Raw genomic sequence first — 15,716 nt, forward strand, 5'->3', positions numbered from 1 at the left:
CCTGTATCTCAGTCATGGACCTTAACATCGCCTAATCAGCCCCTCGTTATTCAACTTACACAAAGATGCAAAAAGATGGAACTTTGGAGCATGCGTGGTGCAACTAAGCCCATTTGACTAATAAGGCATGTACACGAAGGAGTGATTTAATCCCAAACTGCAATATTTAGTTGTGCTAGTCCAGTTTTGGAAAGCTTGTTTTTGTTTGATTTTATTTGGACCAATGTGTTTACATGGATTTTAAAAGTGTAGTTTTGGAGGGACTAACACAACGATCTCTTCTTTCTGCTGTCATGTAAACATGTTTGGTGACACAAAGGAACAAAGCACATTGATATAGAAGCAAACATAACGGATAACCCTGCACAACCTAACATAGTGATTAAACTATATGGTGTCTTCAGTCAGAGGCGTCTCCAGCTTTGCTGCAATAAGGACGGGAACAGGAAGTCATACCTACTCACTGCAACAGTTTTCTTAGTTTCTACAATTACTATATTCTCTTCATTTGTATTTTTCTTTTCTTTTTTTTTTTTTTGCAATACTCAGATATACATTTTAAATGATCACATTAGAAATCTGTATATTTTGTAAAATAAACATCAATGTTTTAATATGAAGAGACCACTTGGGAAGTGTTGCTGCTGCTGACAGAACACAGGCCGCAGTGATTTGGTAGCCGCTGCAGTAGGAGGAAGGACCGCGGTTCTACCTCTTCTATCTTTCACTTTCGCCTCAAAATTATCTTGGTGGTTCAGTTCGGTAGCAACCAGTGAGCAGTGTGTACAGAGACGGTATTTTATGAATACCTGAGTCGTAGTATTCACCAACGGACAGTGGTATCAATCGCCATTTTAATCGCACGTTTTCCCTGACAGAAGCGCTAGCACAACAATGGCTCTGAAAAGAATTCACAAGGTAAGGAAGTAAACGACGAGGCCCGGGATTTCGCACTTTTGTTATGGATTTGATTCGAAGGTTTATCAATCGGATGCTTGTCAGGCGAGTTTATCACCCTGGGAAGAATTTTAGAATATTGATCAAATAACTTGTTTCATCTGCCAGTTAAGGATCTGTGAATAGCTGGTGACGGCGGTGAGAGCAGCAGTGCGCCGCCTCTCTGTTCACTAGCACCGCTAGTAATGGGCCAGCTCAGCCGTTGTTGAGGCTAGTTGTTCGTGGTTGTTTTCTAACAGGTTACATTATGTATGGACAGGGTCACAATCTACACATTTAATACTGCGTCTAACTGTACGTTTAAGTTGACGCTGCGTGACTCGGTTTAATGATATTGGGGGTAAGTTAGCAGCTGCTGACCAACATTAACCCGGTGGTTGGCTAACATGGAGAAGCTAAAAGGTCCTGTCAAGCTAACTATCTGTATCTAAATCTTTGCAGTTAAGTGGGAAACAATAGTTTATATGTTATGGCGTAGTATGTCTCTTCAACACTACCCATATAGAACAGTCCTGTTATCTGTCATAAATTAATACATATTCTCAAGATTGTTAACTTGATTTGACAGATAACTGTTAAGTTAACCTACTAGGACTAAGACTAACGTTAGATTATTTTAAGGACGTATTACATTAAGCAGCCGACTGCTTATTTGTCTCTAACCATTCGAGTTTTGTATTATTTAAAGATGTAAGTTGAAATGCAACACCCCTGAGATGATGACTGATGTAGCCCGAGCTAGCGTTTATCTGTTCCCTGTTTTATCTCTATTGGAATATTATTAATGTTATGTACAACCTGTGTGAATTTCTGTTGACAAAACGGTCTTTTTTTTCTAGCTTATTTTCATTTGGCAATGTAATTACACGTCAACTGAAAACAATCTACAAATAAGGAAACATTGGGTAGCCTATTAGATAATGTTAGCAGTTTATCGTTGTGGTTACAACGGGCCCCGCGCCTTTGATGGCATGTTGCTAATAGCAAGCAAGCAGTACATCGTTCTTTTTCTGTTCGTTCGATTGTGTTAGCGAATTGTGTTGTTTTGTGTTGTTGTAGGCAGTTTCTTCAGTAACGTAAGCCGAATGTTGTACCGTGGCTGACCAGCTTTCACAATTTGTTTTACAAGACATTTCGTGCTGTTGTCGAACCTTTGCTGCTAGCATTTGTGCTAAAGTAGCGTTTCCACCGTAATGTTGCACGAGCTTGCCTAGTTTACCCGACGGCTCGTTACAACTGTCTGTATGAGTAAAAAAAAACTGTTATTTCAGTGCCTCGACCTCAGTTTGGCTGCTACATGAACTATACCTGGAGAAACGGGGTTACGTAATAGCGGTCACTGCAATAATCAAAGCTTAAGGCGCTATAGTAGCGTTGTTATGTCAGAGGGAAATGCTGTTAATGTTGCAGTCAGTCTTTGGAGCAACTGCGGTGGCACTTTGCTACCGAGCAATACATAAATAGTTATGATAGAAAAATGAGTCAAGACTGACCTGTGAAGTGACGATATCCTCTGTTGTCATATTATTAAAGTGTTTTTCTGGAGACTTTTGTGTTATCATTCCCGCTTTACACTCATTAATTCTTAGTGTTATTAAATGCAATATATGCTGCAGGACGTGAACAACTGACGTTTTATTTGTTTTTGTTTTGTTTTCAGGAATTGAACGACTTGGCACGGGACCCACCAGCCCAGTGTTCTGCAGGACCAGTAGGAGATGACAGTAAGTTAACGTTTAAACCCACTTAGAAAATAATGCACATCAAGCTCCATTTTATTAACTGGCATCGAGTCCGGTCACCTTGGCGGTCTAAAAGAGATGAAAGAAGTTGGGTCTTCTTTTCCACAGTTTATGGTGTTATGATTATTCTTACATGTCAGGCCATATTAATGATGTTTATTCTATGGAAGTAGAAATGGCTGATTCTTGTGATCAATCATATGAGTAACACATTCTGAGCTTGGATGTTTCCCCTGCTGCACATCAGCTTTTTTTTATTATTATTATTATTATTATTATTTTTTTAAAAAAGGCAAAAACCATGAATGAATGAAGGAAAAAAAAGAAAAAAAAGAAAGCTTTTTGCAAAATTGATTTAATAACATCACTGTCACCTCAGCGTCTTGTGCAACACGGATCCCGGACAAATCCCAAGCATGTATTGGTTCACTTGGTACTTTATTCACCAGATAATTTCATAAACCGGCACCACAGAAATTAGTATTTTAATGGTCAAAATATTCACAAATGACAGGAGTTTTTGGCCCTATTTTTGCAATCCAGACTTCATGGTTATGTCGACACGTTAAGATGTAATACTTATGAGACAAACTTTTATGGCTTTGTCAACCACAGCCTGGATGCTTTCAAGGCCATGTTTTGTAGAAACAGAAAGGGAAACGCAACTAGCAGCGAGTCCAGTGCATTTAACTAAAGTGAGGAAGTAGCTCTGCTTTTTTTTGTTTATTTTTGTTTTTCGCTGTTGTTGTGCCGACAGATCCAGGAAATGCCCTACTACATGCTGTGAGAGCCATTATGCAAGCAAGATATTATTTGTTGTATTACTTCATATTTATTTAGACTTTCAGGCCACGCTTTAACCACTTTTAGTTCCCTCGCTTAAACTATTTTTGTCTCGGGGTGGAATTCGATCTCCGTTTTCTTAGCCTTGTGTTAATGTAAATACGGTGGCTTAAATCAATCTCATCCATACTGTAAATACTGATGGATCAATTTAGGTTAAAAGAATCACTTACAGAACAACTCGGCGTCATTTGTTTTGCATCAGTCGTTCTAGTCAGCCTCAAAGGTCGGTGTCGACTGAAATCTCACGTATTTAGTTTGTTTAGCACTCCAAACAAGGTTTATGATGAGGCCATAACAGAAATTTGTCACCTACTTAAGTCATTGGAACATAACTTGTTGTGGATGGAATGCTCTGCTGAATATAATGTGAAGAGCCTCTCCCAGCTACCTGTAATCACCCACAGCCACGTATGCTAGTGTCCTGTGTCCCTGGCGTGAAAGTTCTTCACTGTTAGGTTGTAAAGACAAAGCCTTTAATTTGTTGCTGTGATTTGGTTAATATGAGCACACAAGATAAGTCGCGCTGGCATCACAGAACAGCCTTTCTCTCCAGAGTATGAGCCGCTCTGAACCGGCTCCACATATTCAAACTCTGGAAGTTTGAATAGGATGTTATTAGAATGCAACCAGTCCCTCTTTACATCTGTAGTAAAACAGAGAAGATGCCACAATCTTAGTTTCAAACTAAGGCTGAACAATATGGGAAAATAATCTAATTGTGATTTTAAAAAATATATATATATATATATATATATATATATATATAGCGATTCTGATTTAATAAGCAATTATTTTGTAAGTTCCTTGTCTTTTGTATTTTTAGGGATTATATTTTAGACAAACTCAGCTGTTTTCAGCTCTGATGTCACTCTTTGCTTGCATTTTTTCATACAGCTCCGGTATAGCAGCCTGGCTGAAACATGTCCAGGATGGCATGCTGTACAGCTTATCCACTGTATTAATTAAGGCTGGGAACCCAGGCTTGGTCACCGTGGTGATGGACATCATGTCCCTTGCCAAAAACTATTATTGCTCGAGTAATTTCTCCGTGCTGTTTTGACGAAGTTTCATATAGAGTCACGCTTTCCAACATTTCGGTTAACAAGCCCTGTCGGGTGCTGTGTTGATGATGTGAGACGCTGCTCATCACCATTTGAGCCATGCAGTTATCATACAAGTCTTTATGGTGTTTTTTTTTGTCGTGTTGCCTCGTGAGGTAGCAACAGTAGAAAGACATGTTTTGCACAACACCTGGCGCCGTGCAGCATCCTCTTTTTTTAAAACCAAAATAATTCCACACAACTGAAGTACTCCTCCTCTCAGACACTAAAGTTTCTTCAGTGTCGGCTGCTGTCGTGGTTTTGCCTGAGGCCATCTTCATCTGGTCAGTTTTTTTTATTTTTTATTTTTTTTTGGCCCTTAGCGTGTTGAAAGTCGCATGACTTGAATCGCAACGTATGCGATTAGAAAATCAAGTTCTTTTCACATCGTGATTTTATCGCAAATGCAATCAATCATTCAGCCTCATACTCATACATGCCTCTGCGTTTGGAAATGTTTTATTGACTGCTAGATGAAGAAGTACAGCCGGCCCTCTCAGCAGTTGGAGTTGCACAGAGCAACACAAGTATTCTCTGAATCTACATGCACCCAGATGTTACAATCAGAACGACGCGCAGATTATATGGCAGAGCTGCCTGTAACAGGGCAAGCTGATGGTATTCCACAGGGAACCAACACCTACACCTGAATTTCATGTTCTGAGGTTTGCAGACTTGCAGGTTACAGCACATTCAATCCCCTGGGTTATTAGAACATTTCATGATTCACTGAACGTCATTTGTCGTTGTTTTACAACACTTTTCCAGCAAAGGAACCTCGCTGAGGACAAATACAGATGTCTAACAGCTGCATTTAGAAATGATAGCGTTGCACATAAAGCCCACCCATGTGCTTCCTTATTTCTTTAATCTGTAATCCTTATTGTGTGTCCTCCATTAGCACAAATTGATTTTTTGGGGTATGAGTTGAGCTCCGTTGCTTGTCTGTGTTCACTTAAAACAACATGCTTTCATATGCAGTAACGCAAAGCAGTTTATGACAGCATCAGCAGCGTTATGCAACCCCGATAAATACCTCCAACAGTGCATAGGTGTTAATGTTCCAGGAACATGCAGTGGTATGTTTTAACGGCGGATCACATCTGATTGTATGCGAGGGCCACAAATGTGCCTGCGTAAGCTTGATGGGATGCGGCGCTCATCTATTAGCCACCACAAGTAGTTTTTTTCTGGATTTCAGTTTTATTACCACGTTTGTTTTCCATTTCATTTGAGTTCTTGCTAAACATGGATTTTTTTTGTGAAAATAGAAAAGTTTGACATGTGCAGGTGTTTGTGAAGAGATGAAAGTAATCAAGCCGTATATCCTGTAGAGACGGTGCCCTGGGATTTCTTCATACCACTGTGCATGTTTTGACAGGAGGAAGTATAAAGAAGCTAAAGAATCCTCACAAATCTGACAATGAAAAGATTAAACTAAATGAGAAGTACCTAATCACGACCACTGGGTTTAGTTTTGGGTGTTGCACTCTATATCTGTGCATCCTGAGCAGGTTTGGAGCACATTTTTGACTTAAAGTCGCCTCCATGGGAAGAATCGGTAGAAACATTGTTGCTCTGTACCTGCAATTTCCTGCCTTCCAACATCAAATAAACCACTCTACCAAAATCTACAGGAGCGCTTCTCTTGTGACGCATAAATCTTGTGGCTTTCTGTTTCTTCTTTTTTTTTTCTTCAGTGTTACGTTTGTTCCCAGACCTCAACAGGATGCTGAATCTGTCTTTTTTTTTTTTTTTAAATGGTTCAACTGAAGTTGTGATGGTCCTGTTTCTATGGCCACAACATGTGTCGTCAAGCTTTTGTTGCACAAAAGAACCATTTCCTTGACGGCAGCAGTACTTTGTATTATTGCATCTTAAGTGTGAGTTTATTTCCGTCATGTGAACCCGGTCCGCCTGGAATTGAAACATCCTTTTTTTTTTTTTTTTGAGGATATTTGTCCTTTGGTGCACATCATGTAAGAGCCCGTTACTCACCGGTATGAATAAACATGCGTACTTTATGTAGCATTATTTGCTCTGAACACTTTTTCAGGCACACACTTTGTTCTTGGTTGTTAATAACCATGTGTTTTTTTCTTTTTGTTTCAGTGTTTCACTGGCAAGCCACAATAATGGGACCTGTAAGTATCCACGTGGTCCAACCTCACTGCTTTGGCTAACACTGTGAATTCACACGCTTCCTTACAAAAGAACGTTTTCCAACTTGCTTCATCAGTTTAGTCAGAGTGTCGGCTTTTAGTCAGCCGACAGCAGTGCTTGTATTTGATGTGGTATGCGTGCATTTCTCACAGCTGTACCTTGCAAGCATAATGAGTCTCTCTCTGTCTCTGCGTTAGAATGACAGTCCTTATCAGAGCGGGGTTTTCTTCTTGACCATACACTTCCCCACAGACTACCCCTTCAAACCGCCAAAGGTAAGCAAGACACAAATGGAGACGGGTATAAAAAAAAGAAACGACGCACATAAACAAAGTAACAGAGCGCCACATAGAGCTCCTCTTGCCTGCTAAAACATGCAACAGCTTTACATCATTTAGTTTCCTGTTGTGCCTGTAGTTGGCCCCCCTTCTTAGCCCCACTCCTACATTTTTTTCTCTCTCTCTCTCTCTGCTTTCAGGTTGCATTTACCACAAGAATCTACCACCCAAATATCAACAGCAACGGCAGCATTTGTCTTGATATCCTGCGATCACAGTGGTCTCCAGCTCTCACCATCTCCAAAGGTAGGCTGTCGTGTTGGTCCCGAGACTCTGAAAAGGAGTTAGTCTCGCGGGTCGAGGTTAATGTAGCTGCTGCTGTCTTTATAAACAACAATTCAGGATTGATAGAAAAGGTTAAACGCGGTGTTTCCCTTTTTTAATTGAAACACTTCCTACAAGCAAAGAGGTCCTCTTTAAATGTCAGCTTTAACTTGTCGTGCAGCGTTAGCGCACGCAGCTGGTCTCCCTCGTGCACGAGCGTTTTCAAGTCCCCGTTGAATGTATTATCAGCAGTTGTACAGCGGTGAGTTGAAAATGTCTGCTTTCATTTGTGAAAAGCCCCTTAACCTTTGTGTGCTTCTTTCCAGTTCTCCTGTCTATCTGCTCCCTGCTGTGCGACCCAAACCCGGACGACCCCTTAGTACCCGAGATTGCCCGCATCTACAAGACGGACAGGGAAAAGTAAGTCGTTTGCTTAATTATATTTTACATGCTCTCTTCAAACCCAATTGTCCCGGTTCCCAGTCGCACATTTCTGAGGGATCAAAGCCGGCATTGGCTCCCAGTTGGATTTTGGCTGGGTGTATATATACACCCCTCTATCACTCAGATGGTGGTGTAAACTCAGAAAAAGGAATCTGTCAGACATGCCCTTTTTACTCCATCATAAACTGTTGGCTTTGTGTCTGAGTGAGCCCCTTGAGTCTATTCTATAAAATTCACATTCACTGGTCTGACCTAGTAATGCTATGTGTGAAGTGCATGCATTCACATTAACAGACAGGCACACAGAAATGGGGTCAGGAGGTCTTATTTTGGCGTACGATCCGATCCTCGGCAGAATCCTGCATCTATGAAAATGATGAAAGTATTTGACAGTGAAAGTCAAAGCTTTGTTTCTCCGTGGTTTCTCTTACCAATATCTGGTGAAGGGCCTGTTTATTTTCACAGCATCGGGGTCAAACGACCTGTTCTCTGACATGTTTTGGTATCGTTTGTGGCCCCGCCTCTCCTCTCTGCTCAGTGAACGTGCGAGACGTGAAAGAACGTTTTTTGAGTTGCTGTACGTACAGTAAAACCTTTGAAAGAAACCAAGGAGAGTGCTTTGCCGCACCACCTGTTCAGCAAGCTAAAATATCTGGAGAGGGCAATACTGACTTCTGCTTCTTAGGTGGATGTGAAGTCGAGGCATTGTCTACATTTGACGGCATCACCCCAAAAACAGCGACGGCCCTCCGAGTTCATTCTGTCATTAATTCATGAGCAGATGAAAGCGACTGTCAATTATCGGCTCGTTAATCCGCAGCCGGAGTGCAACATATTCAGCCGTCCCTGCCTTTAGTCACCACTGCAGGGTTGGTGTTCGCGCAGCAGCGCCTTTTTCTTTCAGTTGGTTGTTGAAAATCTGAACTTTTCAGAAAGCCGCTGGTGTCGTCACTGTTGCCTTAAGCAAAAACACTGGAACAATGACAGTGGTAACCAGGAAAATGACGGTTCCGCGTTGTGTGACATGATTGCAACTTATTAAAGCCCATTTGTTTGACTATTGATTGGACACTGAATGCTGCAGGTGATGATTTTCATAGAATCACATTAGGCTAAATTAATCTAACATGAAGGTGACCTGCAGTCTGTCCTGCAGATGTCGGCAGGGTAGACGAACGTTCTCTAATTGTTTCCCTGAAAGTTGTGCTCTGGAGCTCCACCAATCTTCTGAAAAGAGTAGTTTGAAAATTGTTGGTCTTTTAACCTTAATTAGACCTGAAACCAGGCTCCGATAGTAAATTTTATTCACCATCTGGCCGGCTCCAACCCGCTGAATCACACATCTAAAGCTTCCTTTCACTGTTACTGACGCATGAGGTTGTAACGAGCTGACTACATGACGGCAGACCACCTCTTTTTCATGCTTGTGGTGGGGGAAAAAAAACAATGTTAAACAAATAGTAGACCGACAGACGGATAAAACAAAGCAAGCAGGTAATGCTGGTGGACATGATTTATCGGAGAAAATCTCACACGAAAGCTCCTCGGAATACTGTCGGCAATTATCTGCCCAAACAAATTTGAGATATACGACACATTCCAATGCCAGAGCTCTTTTACTTGATCGACAGTATGAAGATGAAATGATCCTTTATTTAGTCCTGGAGTGGAAATAAGAAAGCAATATATAAATAGAAAAACTAGATAATAAGAAGCAATAATGGTTCTTCTCCGTCCTCCCCGACACTGAGCAAACAGATCTGGTCGACTCCCACTTCCAGCTTTAATTATCTGCACCTAAATTTGGCGCAAACTCCATCATCGGATCATTATGTTACTGTAATGCTAACAGTCTTCTGTGGCGCCTCCCCGTCGTGAGACTGAAAAGAAGAACAGAAAACTGGGTGGTTCCTCAAGCAGGGTGACGTTTGCAACGGTATGAAAAAGCTGTTAAATCCTGTGATTTTTAAAGCAAAGTTTTTCAAAGAGCCGTCCTTCTGTGCATCTCTTCACGCGTATACGTGCTCGCGCTCGCCGCTCAGGGCACTTTTAAACGGTCTTAACATCTTTTGATAAGGACTGTGGCTGCTTTGCGTACAGCAGTCTGTTAGCATCTTACAGCTGATCTTGGCTCGTGCTTTTCCAACAGACTGCAGACAGTTTCCCTGTATTTTCTTTGGAAAATGGTGGTTAATCGTTAAGAAGAATTACAAAGAGAAACTTTTCTGTTATCCATTTAGCCTTCCATTGTCTGCGAAAGTTCAACTCTCCTCTGGAAAAACATCAGAGGAGCTGAGCTTTCACCCTGGTTGTCAACAGCGCAACACAAGTTCTGCCCCTTGGAAAGTTTGCCGTGCACACAAAACAAGTTTTCTCTGCTTCTACCCTAAAATATCTCCAAACAAAGGCAACTCTGTGGCAGGATGTCTCTCTCCGTCAGTCTGGATCCATATGTAGATTGGGACAGGCATTGATGTCTGACCCGTGAACAGACTACTGTGCGCCTGACTGACAGGATGCCATTGTTTAACCGATTTGCTGTTTTCCATCTTTTAAAGGGATTAATATGATGATACTTTCAGTTGCTCCTCATCGTGTTGTTTTTCTCAAACTTAGAAACTTTACCAAAGCCGTGTCATGTATTTAGCTGGCCTTCACACGTCTGTTGGCCCGCACAGCCTCATCTAACTTCTTCTTCTCTGTTTGTTTGCAGGTACAACAAAATAGCTCGGGAATGGACACAAAAGTATGCAATGTAGTGCTGGGGTAGAAACATGGCCAACCACCTCTACGACGTAAGGCTAGGGGAGCTTCAGATGTAAAGAGAAAAACAAACACAAAACCATACAAACAAATGAAAAGTTTAAAACAAGATCTTGTTGGTTTCCATTGGAGTGCTTTATTTGAGCCACGCCTCCCCCTTCACCAGAGTTCCTGTAAAACTCCCTCTGCCCCACCTCCCCTCCCCCCTCTCTCCCTTTTTGTGTCCTTCCTCTGTCTCTCTTCCTCTGTTTGACTTTCTTCCCCCTCCCCTACCAACACTCAGCTCACCTGCCCATCTTCCAATGTGCATATTGTCAACTTAAAATAATAAAACAGTCCCTCCCCCCTATCTTTTTCCCCCCCTCCAACACTGCCCCATGTCACCTCTGACCCCTTTTCCTGATCTCAATGCTCGGGTTACATTTCATCACCAAGCAGGTTGGACTGTCGATGACCCTCCATGCATCCCTTTTCCTTCACGCCTACATCCTCACCACCATTACTAGAAGCATTCCTTTTAGCATCTGTAAAGCTTCGAGGGGACCTTTTTCATACCCCACCCTCCCCTTTTTGTTTTAGGGGAAAAGGGAGAAATACGACGGAGGGATTTTTACACTCTGCACCCTTTCTTGTTTTGTTGTCCTAATAATTTCCATCTGTAGAGGTGACGATTCAAGGAAGCAGTTTTCGCACGCGAATCAAAGGGCACTCTGTATTTTATAAAACAACCCCAGAATCCATTGCAGGCTGTGTAAAATGGAGAAGAAAAAAAACGCACACGGCCCATTTTGCTCTTGTTAAAATCTATTAAAGGACTTGAAGTTTATCCACACACATCATGCTCCTCATCCTCGACCCTTGTACACACACACACACACACACACACGTACGACTGTAACCCCATGTCACTACCACCACCTTTTCTTTATTCTAAAAGTGGAGGTTCTGAACCAGGTATTTAAGCAATTCATTTTTCTTAGTTTAAACTGTGTTTTTATTTCCTACCCCCATAATTCTTTAGGTTGCTTCCTTTCTTTTTTTTTATTACTTTTTTTGTTTTGTTTTTTTTCCCCCCCATTTCTTTTCCTTTTGCTATTGTAAAATTAGTGGCTAACATCTTAAATGGCTACGGGACTGGCTTGGGCTCTGGTTGCGAGGAGAACCCACTCTTCTTGCACAAAACCTCTGTATATTGAATTACCTGAGAGGCTCGTTGAGCTTTGTGTGTTGATTAAACTGTGTAATAAAAAAAACTTTGCTTCCTGTGTCGACTCATTCTCGGGAACTTTTAAAATGCACAATGAAGATGGGAAAGCGTCGATCTGGATAAAAATTATGAATTGCACGGACCATCTCCACATTAACGGAGATATCTTAGTTGCGTGGGTGCCAATCAAGTCTTTTTTTTTATTTTTTTTTTTATAAATGCTGGGACATATCAATATATAACTTCAATAGAAGTTCAAAACTAATTGTTTTAGGAGGGATATGTACTTCGTTCTTTGTTTTCTGCTAAGACTAAACATGGATCGAAAAGCACACGACCAAATACAATTTAGGACGACAATCCCGTTTTCCTCAAATGTACTGTGACTACGCTTCTTGTTTCAGCTAAGCCCTCCTGTTTTGTCGCCCTCTAGCGGTGCAACAATGTAAAAAGATTTTGAAGCGTTCACATGGAATACGCGAGGATTTGTTCACATAGCTTGACAACTAAATGCTACAGAGAAAACCCGACTGTTTCTGTAAAAAGATAAAGACGGATGTAATTTGACTCGTGACATTTTTTGTTGTTGTAAGAAATCAAACTAAACATGTCGCAGCTTTCAAGATAATTACCATCGTCTACAGTTCAGTTACTACATTACTTTAAAGGAATGTAGCCGTAGTAACTGTTCCCACGGTACCCATGTTAAAATGTTTTTTTTTTCCATTCAGATATTTGTGAACGTATCGGGGAAATTCAAAGATTAGATTTGATTCAAAGAGCTGTACTTCGTCCTCATACGCAGTTGAGGCGAAACCGGAAGTACTTAATTGGTATGTATCTTCATTTGGCAGTGCCTTTCTCCCTCCTTAAACCTAGAACCTGAAGCCTCACTGGTTGCTACGCAGTGACGCTGCAGTCTGAGACAACACCGACAGTGGACAGACTCCAGCTAAGCTACTCAGTTGACCTTGCTGCTTAGCGTTGACCGCAGACAACACGCCGTCCAGAGGAAAAATATGACGACCCTAAGTTTACCTGACATGGCACAGTTCCCCATGCCTCCGGCACCCAGTCCGGGTTTCAGGTTAACCAAAGGTGAAGTATTAACGCTAGCGGATAGCATTGCTAGCATGTTTGAGTGTTATAATATGCGCTGAATGTAAACTGAACATGCCTGCCACCTAACGTTACAAGTGAACTTGGAGGATACAGTGTGGTTTTGGACAGACTTAAGTGCGTTTAACAGACAGACTTTAGCACTGCGTGATATGCAATTTACTGTAGAGAGACTGATTCGCTACATCATGACTTTGTTAGTTGGTAAAGTGCCATGTCTCTAGCTAACTTCCCAGTCAGCCAGAAGGTGCAAAGGTTTTTTTTTTTTTTTTAACTTTAATCAGTTTATATGGACGCAGCAGTTACAGTAACGATAGTAGGACTATGTTTATGTGTGCATGTTTCCAGCCGTTCAAGCAAGGCAAAACCTGCCCATCCAGACTGTCAGCTGGGCCTCTGTTTCTCCTGTCTTAGGTTTTTTTTTTTATCATGTGATGCTCAGAGGACCTCTGTGCATAATCGTCCTCAAAAACGGGCAATTTCACTACTTGTGGAGAAAACCTGAAAAAGACTTTTTAAAAAAGAGAGCAAAACCACTGCACATACAATTAGTGCAATTAGTTAATTTTCTGAATATGTTTTGGCAAAGTTTAGCTTATGTATAGTAAACAGGCATATAGAAGGAGTAGTGATGCATGGGCTGAGGGAACTTCTATTCAAATGGGTTTGGAGGGCAGTTGAAGTCTTGGAGAAGAATTAATGAAAGCAGTTATTCTGGTAAAAGGAAAAAGGGGGCTTATGGGTAATTATTTGTTAATGTCAGAGTTATTTGTCATGTCATGTTTGCTGTCGGGACCTGATGCTTCAAAGCTTAAAAATGCACATCAGCTGTTCTCTGAAAAAGGCTAAAACTGTCTTAAACACCACAAAACCCTTTTTCTTATTTATTCTCAAATTTCAACATGTACGTCAGCTTTTTCTGTAGCTAATTTGATTTTGGAAGCGAAGCGATTATGCCTGCGTGTTATCATTTTCTTCAGCATCTGTGTGCTTTTTCCCTCTCCAGAGCACTTCCTGGTTGCTGTTCCAGTGGCTGTGGTCGCAGCAGCCGGAGGCTTCCTGGTCAGTCACTACCTGAACAGGCGCAGCTGTAAGAAGGGCAAAGTGAACACATCCATCAGCAAAGACAGTCCCAAAGTGGTCCACAGCTTCGACATGGAGGACATTGGCACCAAGGCCGTGTACTGCCGCTGCTGGAAGTCAAAGAAGGTTAGAATTTGAGAACCTGTTTTAGAACTTGGAACAGATAAACACGTTGATGTAGATAATAATTTGATTGCAGGTGGATATCTTTAGATCATGCTGTTGGCAGTATAACACGAGAGCTCAGAGGAAGCACGCGGTGACCCTGAAGTCTGGCCTCAGTGCGATTCTGAGTGGGCAGCAACTGTTTTGTAGTGTTGCCTGAAATCCCACAAGATGGGAAAGAACTTCCTCACATAAATTAATTTAAAAAATGATGCCATGGGCACAGAATAAAACAAAAAAACAAACAAACTGCTGACTTCCCTGATTGCGGTATTTGTTTTAAACCACACGTGGCTCATGACATGCCCGCGTATCGTAAAGTACAAAGTGCTGAAACTTGATAAGAGCAAATGTTTCCTCCAATGTGTGTCCTCCCTGCAGTTCCCTTACTGCGACGGTGCCCACGCCAAACACAACGAGGAGACCGGGGACAACGTCGGACCGCTCATCATCAAAAAGAAGGATGCCTAATCAAACCAACCAGTGAACCAGACCCTGGCTGCTAATCCTCCCGTCCCAACCGAATCCCTCATCATTAGCGCTGCAGCGTCACACTGACGCCGGCGCAGGCAGAACAAACCGGATATTCCTCATGGTTTCATACGTACCCCACTGTTCCCACACTAATCCGTATGACTTTGAAATCAAAGATCATTGCACAGCAGATAAGGAAGGGATCTTGACAATCAATGCAGTTGGACATGGTGGCATTTTGAGCAGTCTGATCCGGTTGGTGGAGTGTTTGTCGGTACCGTGGCCTGATGCTCGGTGTCACCTGTGTCCCCTTTATTTGTTGGCTCGTGGTTGGTGTGGAGCAGGTGGTGGAAACATGAAAACGGCAATTCTTTGCTTCACTCATTTTAGCATCAATTGATTTCAGCATAGGCCTTATATTTATATCTGCGTCTGAACACTTAATCCGTATGAATGTTCGACGGAATGATTTGTTGTTTTGTTTTTTTTGTAGTTGTTGCTGCTTAGTCGCAAGAAATGGAAGCTAAATGAAATTCTATTCAGTTTGTAACACAAACCAGTTGTGACCAGTCGCCGTCTGCTTAATGAGAAAACTCTTGTATGTAATCTGTACAGTGTCCAAAGGTTAAATCTACTCTCAAGGATATATTTTGCTTTCATGAAGTTGATTTTTCTATTGGCTGCGGTGTGTTTGAATCATTGTTCTGTATATTGTTAATAAAAACTTGTCCAGTAATCTGAGGAGGCTTCGCCAGTTCACTCCACTTGCAGGAGCTCATGCACCTCAGTTAACCACTTCACCTCTGTCTGCAGGAGGCAGAGCGGCATGTTTATGGATTAACAGCAGACCCGAGTAATGAGTAAACAGCTCTGTGAGGTGACTGCAGAGGGGGCCGTTATCTGTGTGAGTGTGTGCGTGCGCGAGGCCTTGGCTGACGGGGGGGCTGCTGTGCTGCAGTGTCCACCAGCACCAGTGGCCATTTTAAGATGCGGCACTATTTGTGTTGACCACTAGAAGACGCTGTGTTTACGCGGATGGTCCAGGCCATAC

General features: G+C 41.9%; 2 protein-coding genes across 2 annotated transcripts; both read left to right on the forward strand.

The window, feature by feature from the left end:
- Positions 1-644: 644 nt before the first annotated feature.
- Positions 645-10,957, forward strand: ube2d2 (ubiquitin-conjugating enzyme E2D 2 (UBC4/5 homolog, yeast)). Its single transcript, XM_072396200.1, has 7 exons — positions 645-918; positions 2,618-2,681; positions 6,758-6,789; positions 7,006-7,083; positions 7,287-7,392; positions 7,737-7,830; positions 10,568-10,957. The coding sequence occupies exons 1-7, from the start codon at positions 895-897 to the stop codon at positions 10,611-10,613; spliced, it is 444 nt and encodes a 147-aa protein (XP_072252301.1). The 5' UTR covers positions 645-894; the 3' UTR covers positions 10,614-10,957.
- A 1,759-nt stretch (positions 10,958-12,716) lies between these two features.
- LOC140318373 (CDGSH iron-sulfur domain-containing protein 1) lies at positions 12,717-15,406 on the forward strand. Its single transcript, XM_072396168.1, has 3 exons — positions 12,717-12,922; positions 13,950-14,152; positions 14,573-15,406. Exons 1-3 carry the CDS (start codon positions 12,844-12,846, stop codon positions 14,660-14,662), a joined length of 372 nt encoding a protein of 123 aa, XP_072252269.1. The 5' UTR covers positions 12,717-12,843; the 3' UTR covers positions 14,663-15,406.
- Positions 15,407-15,716: the final 310 nt, after the last annotated feature.

The sequence above is a fragment of the Leuresthes tenuis genome, unplaced genomic scaffold, assembly GCF_036924035.1.
Source record: "Leuresthes tenuis unplaced genomic scaffold, fLeuTen1.0.hap1 SCAF_11, whole genome shotgun sequence".
Lineage (NCBI taxonomy): Eukaryota > Metazoa > Chordata > Actinopteri > Atheriniformes > Atherinopsidae > Leuresthes > Leuresthes tenuis.